Consider the following 15,250-nt stretch of genomic DNA (forward strand, 5'->3'; position numbering starts at 1 on the left):
TGTGCTGGTATGGCGATCAATTTGCTCAACTCAGCGGTCTGGCTACAGGTAGTGATTTGAGAATACGTCATTGACTCATCAAGTGGCAAGATCTCGAAAACGCTTTCTCAAACAACATTGGAACTGGATGTGTCACAAATCTTGCTGACACAGATTTGAGAGAATTTTTGAATGATTCTTGAGACTTGGTTTTTGAAAAAATCAAAGTAATGTTGGGTGATGTTGCTGGGGTGAAAATCAACGTCGAACTTGTATGTAAATTTAGAAATGAAAAAATTAATGATGTCGTTAATGAAACTAAATCTTTCAACACTACAAGTCGGGAAATTACACCCACAACATCTCTCGCAGATTGGTATGCCGACCATGTCAAAGAGAACTTATTAAAAAAGGTTGAAGAGTTCAATCAAAAGGACTCGGGGTAGAGATTACTTGAGATCCACAGCTTGGTCATCACAATGTCCAGATATGTTCCTCTACAAGCTGGAGCATCAACTATTGTTAGACTGCCCAAAGATATCCAGATTAAACGTGCAGTCTTAAACATCGAGAACCACGACAAGTACTGCTTCCTCTGGTGTGTTGTGGCAGCAACACACGAAGCTCACACTGGACATCCGGAGAGGACAACATCGTACCCTCATTACAGCAGCGTACTTCAGTATAAAGGTATTGATTTTCCAATTACCCCGAAAGATATTCCAAAATTTGAAACGTTAAATAATTTGTCAATCAATGTATACGAGAATGAGTCAGAATTTAACGGTTTCGGAGATGAAAAAAGTATCATTATACCACTGTATTTAAGTAAAAATTGCAAGTCTGATGTAAAAAAAATTCATCTTTTAATGGTGCAGGCGAACGTAAATTTAAATATGTCTAATGAGAATGATTATAAAAATTAGAAGCCTGTTTATCATTTTGCCTTAATTAAAAATCTATCACGATTAGTAAAAAATCAAATTTCTAAGGCACATTGTAAATTATATTTCTGTGATCGATGTTTAAGTCACTTTAAAACAGAAACATCTATTAATAACCACAATGATGACTGTTTTAAATTAAATAAAGTCTGTATGAAATTTCCCACTAATGAAAACAAAATATTAAAATTTAAAAACTATCGTAATGAAGACTCGGTACCGTTTGTTGTCTACGCAGACTTAGAGTGTACACTAGAGCCTCAGGGGGATGATGATATTCAAAGTCACGTTCCACACAGCATTGCATTTTATCGTCACTGTAATGATGACAATAATTTGTTAAAATTTGAAATTAATCGTTCATCTGATTGCGTAAAGTGGTTTGTCAATAAACTTGAAAATTTCGCATTTGAAGTTGAGCAGTATTTAAAAAATCCTATACCTATGAAACCACTTGACAAACAGCAACAAAAGAGTCATGATCGGTCAACTGTTTGTTATATTTGTGAAAAAACAATAGCCTCTGATAAAGAGAAGTGCTATGATCATTGCCATTTTACAGGTAACTATCGCGGACCTGCACACATCTCATGCAATTTAAATCACCCAAAATCTCATGTAATACCGGTAGTTTTTCACAATTTATCTGGGTATGATTCTCATTTTTTAATAAAATCATTAGCAACTGTTTTTGAAGGTAAAGTCACATTATTGCCAATTAATAAAGAGCGATATATCTCATTTACAAAATCTATTGACGATATATCTGTGTCTTTACGTTTTATAGATTCATTTAGATTCATGGCATCAAGGTTAGAAAAATTAGCATCCTATCTTGATGATGACAATAAACAAATCACAAAACTTCATTACCCAGATCCAGAAAAATTCCAATTAGTAACTCGCAAGGGTGTATTCCCGTATGAATACATTACAGACATTGATAAGCTTAATAACAAACAATTGCCCGATCAAAACTCATTTTTTTCAAAATTATCTAATAATGGTATAACTGACGATAATTATGCATTTGCTCAACTTGTCTGGAATAAATTTAACATCAGTACATTAGGCGAGTACTCTGATCTTTATCTTAAGACTGATGTACTACTCTTGGCCGATGTATTTGAAAATTTCAGACAAAATTGCTTAAATAATTATAACTTAGACCCGCTGCACTATTACACAGCGCCCGGATTAGCTTTTGATGCAATGCTGAAGTACACTAATGTGGAACTGGAACTGTTGATTGACCCTGAACCGGTACTTTTCATTGAGAAAGGTATACGAGGTGGAGTGTCTCAGTGTACTAATAGGTATGCGAAGGCCAACAATCGGTACATGGGTAATAAATTTGATGTTAACAAACCCGAGTCATACTTGATGTATTTTGACGTCAATAATTTGTATGGCGCGGCAATGAGTATGCCACTACCTAAAGGCTCATTTGAGTGGGTAGATGAACATGATTTAAATAATGTAAATAACTTTGTAAATGCCAATGACAATGTAGGATATATTTTAGAAGTAGACTTGCACTATCCTCAGGAGCTACATGAGCTACACAAAGATTTACCATTGTGCCCTGAGCACTTTTTACCACCGGGTAGCAAGTCTACTAAATTATGTACAACTTTGCATGATAAAAATAAATATATAATTCATTGTGAAAATTTAAAACAATGTTTAGGTTTAGGAATGCAATTGAAAAAAATTCATCGCGTACTTAAATTTGAACAATCCCCATTGCTAAAGACATACATCGACAAGAATACAGACTGTAGGAAGGCTGCCCAAAATGAGTTTAAGAAGAATTTCTTCAAACTCATGAATAACGCAGTCTTCGGTAAGACTATGGAAAATGTTAGGAAACACAAAGATGTTTAATTGGTTACAAGATGGTCTGGTCGATATGGTGCATCAGACCTTATTTGTAAACCTAACTTCCATAGTCTTACTATCTTTGACAAAGACATGGTTATAGTGGAAATGAAAACAACCCAGGTATATTTTGACAAACCTATTTACACTGGGTTCGCGATTTTAGATTTATCAAAAATATTTATCTATAATTTCAACTATAACTATGTCAAACAGAACTTCACAAACCAACAATCTAAGTTGATGTACACGGACACTGACAATTTAATTTACCACTTTACAGTACTAGACATCTATGAAATCATGAAACGTGATATTTCAAAATTTGATACGTCGGACTATCCCCCTCAAAATTTGTACAATATGCCAATAGCAAATAAAAAGGTCCCAGGTCTGATGAAAGATGAGAATAATGGGGAAATTATGACTCTTTTTACCGGACTTAGGGCCAAACTATATGCATACAAAATTATGAATGATAGCAATACTAAAAAACGAGCAAAGGGGATCAAAGGTCCGACGTTACGAACTATCACGTTTGATGATTTCGAGAGATGTCTTCACGATCACATTAACTTGACGAAAAAACAGTACTTAATTAAAAGTTCAAAACATGACGTGACGACAGTAGCACAGCACAAAATAGCCTTAAGCTGGACAGATGACAAACGACAACTTTTGGACAACTCAACCGACACATTGCCATGGGGATTTACATCAAATAATGATGATGATGATGATGATAAAGATGATGAAAATGTTATATATATTAAAAATAGAAAACTTTTGTAGAAAATGAAAAATATTGTAAAAAATTAGTTTTAAGGATACGTGTATAAATAAAAATGAATAAAACATTTATATACAAATGAAAAAAATTGTTTTTTTTGTTTTATAGATATAAGTGTATTTTATAAGTTTATTTACAGATCAGATTTTTCAATCCAGCTTTTGTGGGAGCTATCGAAGCCGAGCCACTTTACGTACAATTTATTTCCACGTTTTTTTATAATTTTCTCCACTACATATACATCTGGATATTTGACTTTGCTAAGTTCTTCTGCATAAAATCCACCTTCAATTGGCTTATCCTGATAGTCTACAAGCTTATACGTTGTTGGATTTGTTTTCTGCACTGTCTTAATTGTAAAAATTTCCGTCGTCCAGTTGGGTGTGTAACCTTTCTCAAACACATGTTTGTACTTGCTGATTCGAACTTTGTCTCGAATTTGTCTTCGACTTTGAATTTATTTTTTCGTGCTTGTTGCTGAGCTTGAAGAGGTTTGTATATTCTTTCCAGCAGTTCTTTTTCATTAGCAGCAGTAACATCAGCAGGTTTCATTTTAATTGTCCGATGTTTGGTATTATTGTAAGTATCCAATAAATCTTCTAGTATATCAATCCATTTATAGGTACCACGTGCAGAGAATTCACGCCACATTTTATTTTTAAGTGTCCTATTAAATCGTTCACATATGGACGCCTTCAAGTTGCTGAATGTCGAGTACATATTGATGTTTTTGCATGAGTTCTTGAAATTCTTTATTATAAAATTCTTTGCCTTGGTCAACGTGCAGATTTTTTGGAACACGACCTAGTTGAAATATAGATTTCATTGAACTGGTGACATCACTGCCACTTTTACTCTTAATTGGAACATCCCAAGCATACTTTGAAAAAATATCTATAACAGTTAGCAGATATTTGTTTCCTTTGTTTACTGTTGCATAAGGAATCATTTCAACTATGTCAGCTTGCCAAGTTTCATCAAGTGCTCGTATGTCAACATGACGACGTTGATAATTTCTGCGTGCTGGTCTGTGCAACTCATACGCTATTACTGATTTCTTGTCCTCCATTGTTAACAAAAATTCTAGCTTCCAATTCTTTTATTCGCTGTGTATTTCTACTGATTAAGTCTTTTTGTAACTTTATACGTTTTATTTTAACTTTTAGTTCTTGATTTTTTTTTTTTTTAATAGCTTCACAGCAGAGTCGAGTGTTACCACTTGAGAGTGTAAATGTGAAATGATCTCAGACTGATCATTCCTTATACTTTCATACATTAAAGATAGCTCGTGATATACAAGATCACGTGTAAATTTTACAGTTGCTGCATCGCTATTTTCAGCAGGTTTGCCAACATAACACAGTCTCTTGCTCTCAACATCATACTGTCCGTCAACAGTTACTTGAAATCCTCGTCCAGGTGGTCCTGGCGGTCCACTGATTACAGCACCAGTTGGTAGTGAACGTCCAAATATATCGATACTCATTTTTTGCTCTTTTCACTTTAACAGTCAGCAAATAAGTGGCATAGATTTGACACAGCAGATGCTAATAAATAATCCCCGCTTCTCGTAGCTCTTCGATAATTGATATGATTTCATTGGTGTGACTTGGATTTCCAGCTGCTTGAGATGACATGAGTAAACGCAGACGGTCAACCAGTTCATTTGGATCATCCCAGTAGACATAATCCATACGTGATTTTTTCTTTTTCGCAATCATAAAATTCGGTAATCCTTTACCTCTTGATAAGTTTGCATTTTTATCGAGAAAATCGGCAATATAATTATTATACTGGATTGTCGAGTCTTCATAAAAACTACCATCTGGTTTATAATTTTTTCTATGAGTATTTGTCATTTTAATAATTTCGAGATATTTATTTTTATCATTCTGCGTGACTTTTGAATTATCCGGCGATTTTTTAAATAATAATTCCAATAAACCAGAAGTCACAGAGTAATTTTTATTTTTTATTCTAATCTCATTATCGTCAAAAGTTATTTCAGAATCACCAATATAAAAATTATTAAAACGTCGACGAATACCATATCTCATATCAATATCTTTACTTCTTCTGTACACTTTAGCTAAATATGATTTTATTTCACCGCTCACTTGCTTAGTTGGGGTACTCGACTTCTTCCAGAGTCCCACTTCTATCTTCAGAGATAATACTATCATAATTACTGGCATCATCAAATTCTGTATCATTATTCACCGTTGAATTATCATCTTTAAATTTTTCTTTGACTTCTTGCTTGATTTCTTGTTTGATTTTATGTTTAGACGACTTGACTAGACTCTGCAGAGGTGTAACAATAGGCTTAAACATTTCACCCATTGCCTTCTCAGCTGTGTCTTTACCCAACTTGAGCATTCTGTGCTTTCGTCGGATAGCATCACTAGCCTGAGATATCTGATGTAAGACATCTCTCTGCTTTGAAAGCTCCTCGGTCTTCATGTTGATGGGTTAAAGTTCACTTAATCTCTGATGGCTATTTATCAAGTACAACTTAATTTATACTTATAAAACAGTCAAATCCTTTTCTATATCTTCCACTATTTAGCTCACTGTCTTTGTCAATTACTACAAAGCCATATTTACCATCAACATCATTCCAACATGCTGAACACAAGTCTTTAAATAAATTGTATGACATGTCAGTATTTACATGATCATCATACACATGCTTCAAGTTCATTTCATCTTGACGAAAGAGAACTATAAAATTTGCATTGTCGCGTATCAAATGCTTAGGAATACGTGTATAAGTCTGACAGAGATAAAAACTGTCAATATCTTTATGTCGACCCATACAAAAGTATGCTCTGATATGATCTTGTTTTTCACAAGCGACATCATCAAATATCATCAATGAGTTTGGTTTTGCATCTTCAGGTTATAGTACTTCTTCGTGCTCGTTGAATGTAAAAAATTCAATACCTTCAAGTGGTTTAAGTAGTGATCCTAAAAATTTATATTTCGATTGGTTCAGAGATTTTGAGTAGAGATAAATATTATCAAATCTTAAGCCATTGGGGTGTATGATGAGTGAGAGTAGAGCATTTGTTTTTCCGCAATTTGATGGACCACAAAATATAGCGCGTACACTGTTTGGCAATAAAGCGCCGTGTCTCTTAACTTTTTTCACTCCGGTACCTTGAACAATTTGATCAAAATTTATTACTGGTAACTTGGCCGCTTGACTTTTAAACTCCATGTTGCCAGGTTGCGATCACAACAACAACTCACTCAGCGAGCTATAAGTACCAGATATTATATCATTTCAAGTCAGTCATGATGCTGCTACTATGGAGAGCACATGTGTAAAGACCAGTGGTAAAGGTTTTATAAACAGTCTAATTAATAAGCTACCAGTTGAACTACACATACTTGGATACCAGTACTGTGGACCAGTTACAAAGCTAGCCAAAAGATTAGCTCGTGGTGATCCCGGAATTAATCCTGTGGACGTTGCGTGTAAAGAACACGATATCGTATACTCGTATAATCGCCAAAATTTGGCGGCACGTCACGAGACTGATAAAATACTTGTTGAGAAGGCGTGGCAACGTCATCAAGCAAAGGACGCTGGTATTGGTGAAAAAGCTGCTGCGTGGAGTGTAAATAAAATCATGAAGATGAAAAAAAGATTCGGAATGGGATTAAAGAAGAGAACAGCTGGCAAGAAAAAGCCTAGCAAGAGGAAGACTAGCAAGAAAAAGACTAGTGTAAAGAAACAAGTAGCACTAAGACAAGTTGTCACAGCTGCCAAAAATTCCATGACTCCTGGAAGTGATCCAATTAAAACGGCGTTGAAAGGAGCTCGTCAGGCTGTTAAAAAATCTGGTGGGAAAAAAAATATTCGGCGGCCACGAATTCTACCGGTTCCATCCAATGGGTAAAGGTTTATACTTGAGACCTTACAGACGTGGTATGGGTTTATTTTTGAGACCATATCCAGTAGGCAGAGGATGCAAGTCAAAAAACAAGTAGAGCTACCACATCGACCACTTACAAACATCGATTTACTGAAATACGCTAAAGCTCTAAAAATTCCAAACTTTCGCGGTGTTTTTATGAGGAATGATTTACCTAAAACTGGTCCGAGAAAAAACGAATCAGCTATTATTAATCTTGATGATGAATTCGGACCTGGTACTCATTGGGTTGCATACAAAAAAAATAATCATAAAGTTATTTATTTTGACAGTTTTGGTAATTTACAACCTCCACAAGATCTTATGGAGTATCTCGATGTTAGTAGCGTAAAATATAATCACAGAAGATATCAGAATTTTGATACAATTATATGCGGACATTTATGTCTAAAATTTCTCACTAGACAACTATAAATTGATGTGACTTTGTGTAGAGCACATCAGTCATGGCTGAGTCATTCACATTAACACTGACAGGATCCACATCCGTGTTGGAGGCCAATTATTTCCCTCCAATTGAATTATCACCGAATAAAAATTATGTCCTGGGACTTGTAGAGTTATTAACATTTAATTCAATACCCAATATTGAAGTTGGTGCTAATAAATTCTATGTCTCTTATCCTGTGGATAATATTGATATCGAAAAAATTGATACAAATGATAAAAATAATGTTGATGAGAAAAAAATTGTCAAGAAAAAAAGAGCTAAAAGAAATGTAGCAATAATTACAAAGTTTGATGACAATGTCGCAGTAACTGACGATAATAATAAAAATAATCTAATGAGTGAAAATATAAAAGCTGGAAAATATGAAACTGTTGAAGAGAGAGTCTTGACAATACCAACAGGAAGTTACGAAATCACTGACATTGAAAAATACATTCAAAAGAAATTACAAAGACTTAGCATCAGCATAAAAGCCAATAATAATGAATTGAGAAGTGAAATTAAATGTGATCAATTTGTAAATTTTACACCCCAAGATTCTATTGGTACACTACTGGGATTTACAAACCGAAAGCTGACACCACATAAAACTCACTCATCAGATTTACCAGTGAAAATATTAAAACTCAATGCTCTGAGAGTTGAGTGCAACATTATATCAGGTGCTTACATAAATGATCACAGAGTTCACACAATTCATGAATTTTTTCCAAGTTTACCACCAAGATATAAAATTGTTGAATTGCCATCTCACGTCATTTATCTTCCAATCGCCGTACAAGCAATACAAATTCTCAGACAAAGAATTGTCGATCAAGACGGAAAACTGGCTAATTTCAGAGGTGAGACGATAACCATAAACTGCATATAAAGTCTATAAAATAATGGGTATCGTGTATGAGACAAAAAGTGGTGCTGGCTATAAAAAGATATGAAACTGTTGAAGAGAGAGTCTTGACAATACCAACAGGAAGTTACGAAATCACTGGCACTGAATAGCAACATAGTCGAGCAACATCAGTCGCCGAGTACTTCACAAGGTGTTACTACATCAGAACGCTCAGTTTCTACAGAGCCTAGGACTAAAATTACGTGGAAAATTAAGAAAATAAAAATTTATTTTTGTTGTTTGACGTGTACACGACCATGGCGGCGGCGGAAATCTTAAATATTCAACGACAAATTATTTTTGATGAGTCAATTGCGCACTATGAAGCGCATGCTCATCTCCCGTATGCTTTATCAACATTTAACAACAGCGATGAAATAAGAATTGCTGTTTAACATCAAGATTTGTGTCTACTTCCAAGTAAGAGTACACTACATGTGTACGGAAAATTCACAAAGTCTGATGGTACAACTGTAAGTGCAACTACTCACATGGTCAACATGACAGTCTGTCATATGTTTGAAAAAATACGCTACGAGCTCAATGGTGTTGAGATTGATCGTAATAAAAATGTCGGTATGCCAAGTCTCATGAAAGGATACACATCACTGAGTCCTGCTCAACAAAATATACTCGAGAACTCAGGCTGGATTGTAGATGAAGCTGTAAACAAATTACACAATGACAATGGCTACTTTGATGTATCTATACCACTGAGTCTTTTGCTTGGATTTGCTGAAGATTACCATAAAGTTGTCATCAATGCAAAGCATGAATTGATTTTAATAAGGTCAAATGCTGATTTGAATGCCTACGTTGTGGGCACACCTGCTGCTGGAGCTCATGCTGAAGCTGTTAAAATTACGCTGCAAAAAATCGAGTGGATTGTACCATATGTGACTATGGCTGATAAACAAAAAATTGAAGCTTTGAATTATATCACAAGTGATCCAGCTATCTCAATCAGTTTCCGTGCTTGGGAGCTGTACGAGTATCCTCTATTGCCAAATACTTCGAAGCACATTTGGGCAGTAAAAACTTCTACGCAGCTTGAGAAACCACGTTTTGTGATACTTGGATTTTAAACAGCAAGAAAAAATGACGCAACTAAAAATGCCAGCGTATTTGATCATTGTAACATCAGAGATATAAAATTATTTTTAAACTCTCAGAGTTATCCTTATGGGAATTTAAACCTCAACATTGCAAACAATCAATATGCTCTGTTGTACGACATGTATATAAATTTCCAAATTTCATACTACAACAAAGAACCTGAGCCACTGCTAACGAAGAAGAAATTTTTGGAACAAGCACCACTGTATGTTATCGATTGCTCAAAACAAAACGAATCGATAAAATCTGGACCTGTGGACATTCGTCTAGAATTTGAATCCGCAAATCAATTCCCTGCACAGACATCAGCTTACTGCCTCATAATACATGATCGCATAGTCGAGTATAATCCTATAAGCAGCATCGTACGAAAACTAATATGAAGACTGTTAAATTTAATCCAACGCCAACCATACATCGCATGGATGTATGGAGATTTGCACACAAGCAAGCAAGAAGAGGCAAAAGGGAACAAGCAGCAAGAGATCGAGAACGATTTAAACAAAGAATTAATGAATTAAATATAATTATTGAACCTGTATTAATTAATAAACTTACATTTATAAATGAATAAACTTTTTTTTTATATTGATATATAGTGTTTTTTATTACTTATAACCTAAAATATACATTTAAGTCTTGCATAACCTTAAATACATAATAAACTATAGATATTTTTTTTTTTTTAACCTAAAATATACATTTTAGCCTTACATCAACTATACTCTTTTTTCTTAAACTTAAAACTATACATTTTAGTCGTACATAACCTCAAATACATAATAAACTGTAGTATTTTCTTCTTAACCTAAAAAAAATATACATTCTAGTCGTACATAACCTCAAATACATAATAAATTATAAATATTTTCCTGAACCTAAAGAAATGCACTACAGTTAGAGCAATCTTTTTTAAATGGATATGCAAAGCTATCAGGGATATCATCGTTGAATATATAATGATCCCGACACCTTTGATAGCCCATTAATTTTTCATTATTTTTTAATTCTTCTGGTAGTTTGTGCCAAGGTTGAATTCCATAAAAATGACAGAACCATCTCTTGAACTCTTGGACATTTTGAAATGCGCATAAAGTATCTAATTTCTTCAAATGATAAGCATAATATGGACATTGATGCTTCGAAAAATCATTCTTTTGATAGAGTGAGAAAAATCTCATTTTTTCTAAGTCAATGATTGGAACAGCAGTGTCAATTAGATCTTCAAACCATTTTTTCTTCCATTCACCTTGTACGTAAAAGTATCGTGCATGTTTGACCATAATTTCAAGAATTTCTTTCAATAATTCATATGGTAGCAAACCAGCTATCCATGATATTGAATGTTGATGTCCACAGTGATCAACACTTTTCTGCATTACAGCAACGTCGACTTGATCCAAAGGTGATTCAAACAACCAATGTTTACATCTTGCAAGCCCATATGTACCCACTTTATCATAAATATCAGTAGCGCACAGTTCTTCCACCACAAATTTGCCATCAGGCATCTCGCAACCCACAAAATCAATTATTAGGTCCATGGTGTTTGTTAGCGTTAAACAATAGCTTGATTAGCATGAACGTAGTTTTATGGCAAGCCTGTTCGTATTTACGGCGATCTTTGAAGCTGAGTAATAATTTATTCCAATGCTTCACTTGTAAATCGATTTCGTTCTTTTGTTCGGCCAATTTTTTTAATTTTTCTCGTTTTTCATTATGACGATCAAAGTCATTAACGTTGTCGTCGTCCATTACATCCTCGAAGTCGATCTGCGCATCATGAAAACATACATCCGTACACACATGGGGTCTGAAAAAGAAGTTTAATTAATTAGTTATTATAATTAAACGACTATAAAGCAGGTTATTAAAAAAAAAATAATTACTACATACCTTGACGAACGACTCATCATGATTATTTATTTGCCATACGCTTTTCTAGTTTCACCAACTTTTCAGTAGTTTTTATTAATCTTCTGGACAAAATTCTTCTATCGTGACAGCTTATACACGATGCTTCCAATCGAACACTGTGAATTATTTCCGTGTTTTTCGCGAACGCAATTATATCGTCAATGAATTTACCGATAGACTCAGGAGAAGTCACGTCGCCAAAAAACCCTTCAATGAGATCTTCAAAACTTTCCGCAAAAGGGTAATTATTACGAAGAAAAATCTTTTCACTTTCAGTTAATGCAGCCATAAATACAAGGTCTGGCACAAAAACTGTTCACTTAAACTCTTCTCAGCGTAGACTGACTGGATGCGAGCTCTCGAGCTCAGCGCTCAGACTAGGATCCCCCACCCCAAACCATAAAACAAGTTCAAACTTGTCGAATGACGTCACAAACAAAGGAAAACGAATCCAGGCCTGTTAGATGATGCAATATTCAAGAGAAGAGTGCTTCTCGCATGTACCCTTACACACCCCAGTTTCAATATATAAAACCGGATGGGTGTGTAAATGTACTTTGTGATGACGCTCAAAGCTGATAGACTGAAAAACGTCAGCCTTGATCGCCATCACGAAGTCTATTTTGTTTCAAAATTTTCTGCACCGAACAGACTTTAAGCGACCTCTAGTTAATTTAACCGGCAGAGCTATATTATGAGCTCAAAATGGCCTCCATAAAGCTCAAACAGTGCCTGACAAAGAGCTCAAGAATGATTTACAGTGGGTAAAATAGAGCTTCCCGACTGCTTATACGAGCTTGCCCACTGCCAAATCAGAGTTTACCGACTGCCAATCTAAGGGCAGCCGGTAAAACAGGCCTTACCGACCACCAGTATGCCCACCGACCACCAGCAAGTTACCCTCCGTCGGTAACTTAGCGTGGACTAGAACCCACAATCTGTTTTATGGGGGGGGGGGGTGGACTCCCCCAGCTATCAAACGCGAGTGAGTGCAAAGTACCGACCACTATGCGATCGAGGTCAGCCTTGGAATTCCAAGAGACCGGGAGGGCCTCGATGGGGCTGACCCCAAGCGTTTTAACATTACGCTGGCCGACTGGGAGAAGTTTCATGAAAAATTACCGACGTTACTGAACGTCTAGCGAGCAAACACATCAGCCCTAATTTCTCTCTCAAGATTATGTCTGCCAAAAACAGATTTTATCTATAAGGAGCTGCATTAGCATATGCTTCTTGAGAAATTATTTAAAATAAAATAAACTATCAAATTGTAACGGGGTAAATTCGTATTTACCGCGTTCAAATAATTTTAAAATAAAATCTATTATGCGCACTGTCGGTCATGTGACATTACCACTTCGGGTATTCCGGGTAGGTAGCGACTAGTCGTCCGGAAATGGAAATTTCACTTGCTCGACCGTCGACCCCACCTAGAGTTAAGTAGGAGAGAAAAAAGGACAACTATAGTCAAGAGTGAGCGAGCAATTAAAAACGGGGACCGGAACGAGAATCGGGCATTAACCATCGGGACGTCCGAGTAGAGAGGTGGAGAGACGAAGTAACCAGACAACCGACGCCATACAGACGCCGTTAAATTAATTAACCAGGTAATTAATTAATAATTAGCTTGAGTCTATTGTGGAACCAAGCGATAAAAATCCCGATTATTAATAATAAATACCAGGCAGTTAGCCGGTATTTTATATAAAACATTACTAATTGCGTCTGATTGCAACAGGTTAAAGGAGAGTGAGGAGAAAGAAAAAAAGGAGAGAGAGAGAGAGAAAGAAAAAAACAGAGAGAGACGGAACCAAAATTAGACTAAACGAGAACGAGGAAAAATAACTAGACAGAAACCCGGACAGAGACGACAACTAAGAGCTGGAGAATTAATTGTTGAGGTATTTATAAAATTTATTCCAGGCGGGAAGCCGGAAAATTTTATTAAATTCTTGGCATACGTTAATATCGTCGCGTCTAAAGAAAATTCTCGCGAATTAAATTAATTTTATAAAGAAAATTAATAAATTAAATTTGGATATAATTATAAGATTTTAGTAATTAATTAACTCCAGGCAGGTAGCCGGAGCCATTGCGTATATAAAATAATTCCAGGCAGGTAGCCGGAACTGTTCTAGAAGTTTCCAGGTGGGTCGAGTGACGCGTGCACCGGAACTGTCGAATCTAGTCATAGACGCTAGTCAATTATTAATTACTTATAAATAAAATTTAATAAAAATAATAAATTAAGAAAATCAATTAAAATTGTCTCGGGAAAATAAGAGAAGTCCGTAGTCGAAGGCGTCGTAAAATTAATTAGGAGAATTTACGTAATTAAAGAAATTATAATTAATTAAGAAAAAGGCGTAAATAAAATAAGAATAATTATCGCGGTGATAAAAGTACCTGAAGTAACGCGTTATTAAATTAATGAGTGAAGGTTGTGATATTAAAATAAGTGATAAGAAATTAAAAGGAAATAATACTCAATAAAATAGGAAAGGAAAATCAATTAATAAATTAATTAAAAATTATATAATTCTCTAAATTAATTATTAATTGCGGAAAATTAATTTAAGAAGTGTGTGTAAAATAAGTCCAGGGGACCGAGTGTGTGGAAATGCCAAAGGTAGTTGGCTAATTTAGTAATTAAGTGTCGCGAAGGTTAAGCGATTTTTAATCATTGTGTGTGTGAGTGTGTGGAAATGCCAAAGGTAGTTGGCTAATTTAGTAATTAAGTGTCGCGAAGGTTAAGCGATTTTTAATCATTGTTTGTGTGAGTGTGTGGAAATGCCAAAGGTAGTTGGCTAATTTAGTAATTAAGTGTCGCGAAGGTTAAGCGATTTTTAACTGTTGTATGTGTGAGTGTGTGGTAACGCCAAAGGTAGTTGGCTGGTTTTATTAATAAAAATTATTGCGGGTAAATAAATAAAAGGTTATAAGGTTTAATGAAGTTATAAAGGTTATAAGGTTTTATGTTAAGGTCAATTAATGTCATAAGGTTTAATGTTATAAGGTCATAAGGTTCTAAGGTTCTAAGGTTATAAGGTTTAATGTCATAAGGTTTAGATAAGAAGTTATAAGGTTTAAAAAGGTATAAAATAAGGTTTATAAAAAGGTTATAAGTGAAGTTAAAATTATAAAGGTCAATTGGGTCATGAGAAAATAAAAAAGGTTTAATTGGTGAATTGAAATAGTAAATTATTTATAAGTTATCCTTCCTCATCCTCCTCTTACAATTAAATAAAATTACACCGACCCTGATGATCTAAGATCCGGTTCTGGGAGGCCGTTATCACTTCCAGTGGCGCCCTTAAAAAGGTAACATAAATTTATTGT

At 34.9% G+C, this 15,250-nt stretch overlaps 1 protein-coding gene across 1 annotated transcript; it reads left to right on the plus strand.

The window, feature by feature from the left end:
* Positions 1–458: 458 nt before the first annotated feature.
* LOC128668065 (uncharacterized) lies at positions 459–2,810 on the plus strand. Its single transcript, XM_053740229.1, has 4 exons — positions 459–669; positions 1,024–1,485; positions 1,606–2,550; positions 2,614–2,810. Exons 1-4 carry the CDS (start codon positions 459–461, stop codon positions 2,808–2,810), a joined length of 1,815 nt encoding a protein of 604 aa, XP_053596204.1.
* Positions 2,811–15,250: the final 12,440 nt, after the last annotated feature.

This window comes from Microplitis demolitor, chromosome 6 (assembly GCF_026212275.2).
Source record: "Microplitis demolitor isolate Queensland-Clemson2020A chromosome 6, iyMicDemo2.1a, whole genome shotgun sequence".
Taxonomy (NCBI): Eukaryota; Metazoa; Arthropoda; class Insecta; order Hymenoptera; family Braconidae; genus Microplitis; species Microplitis demolitor.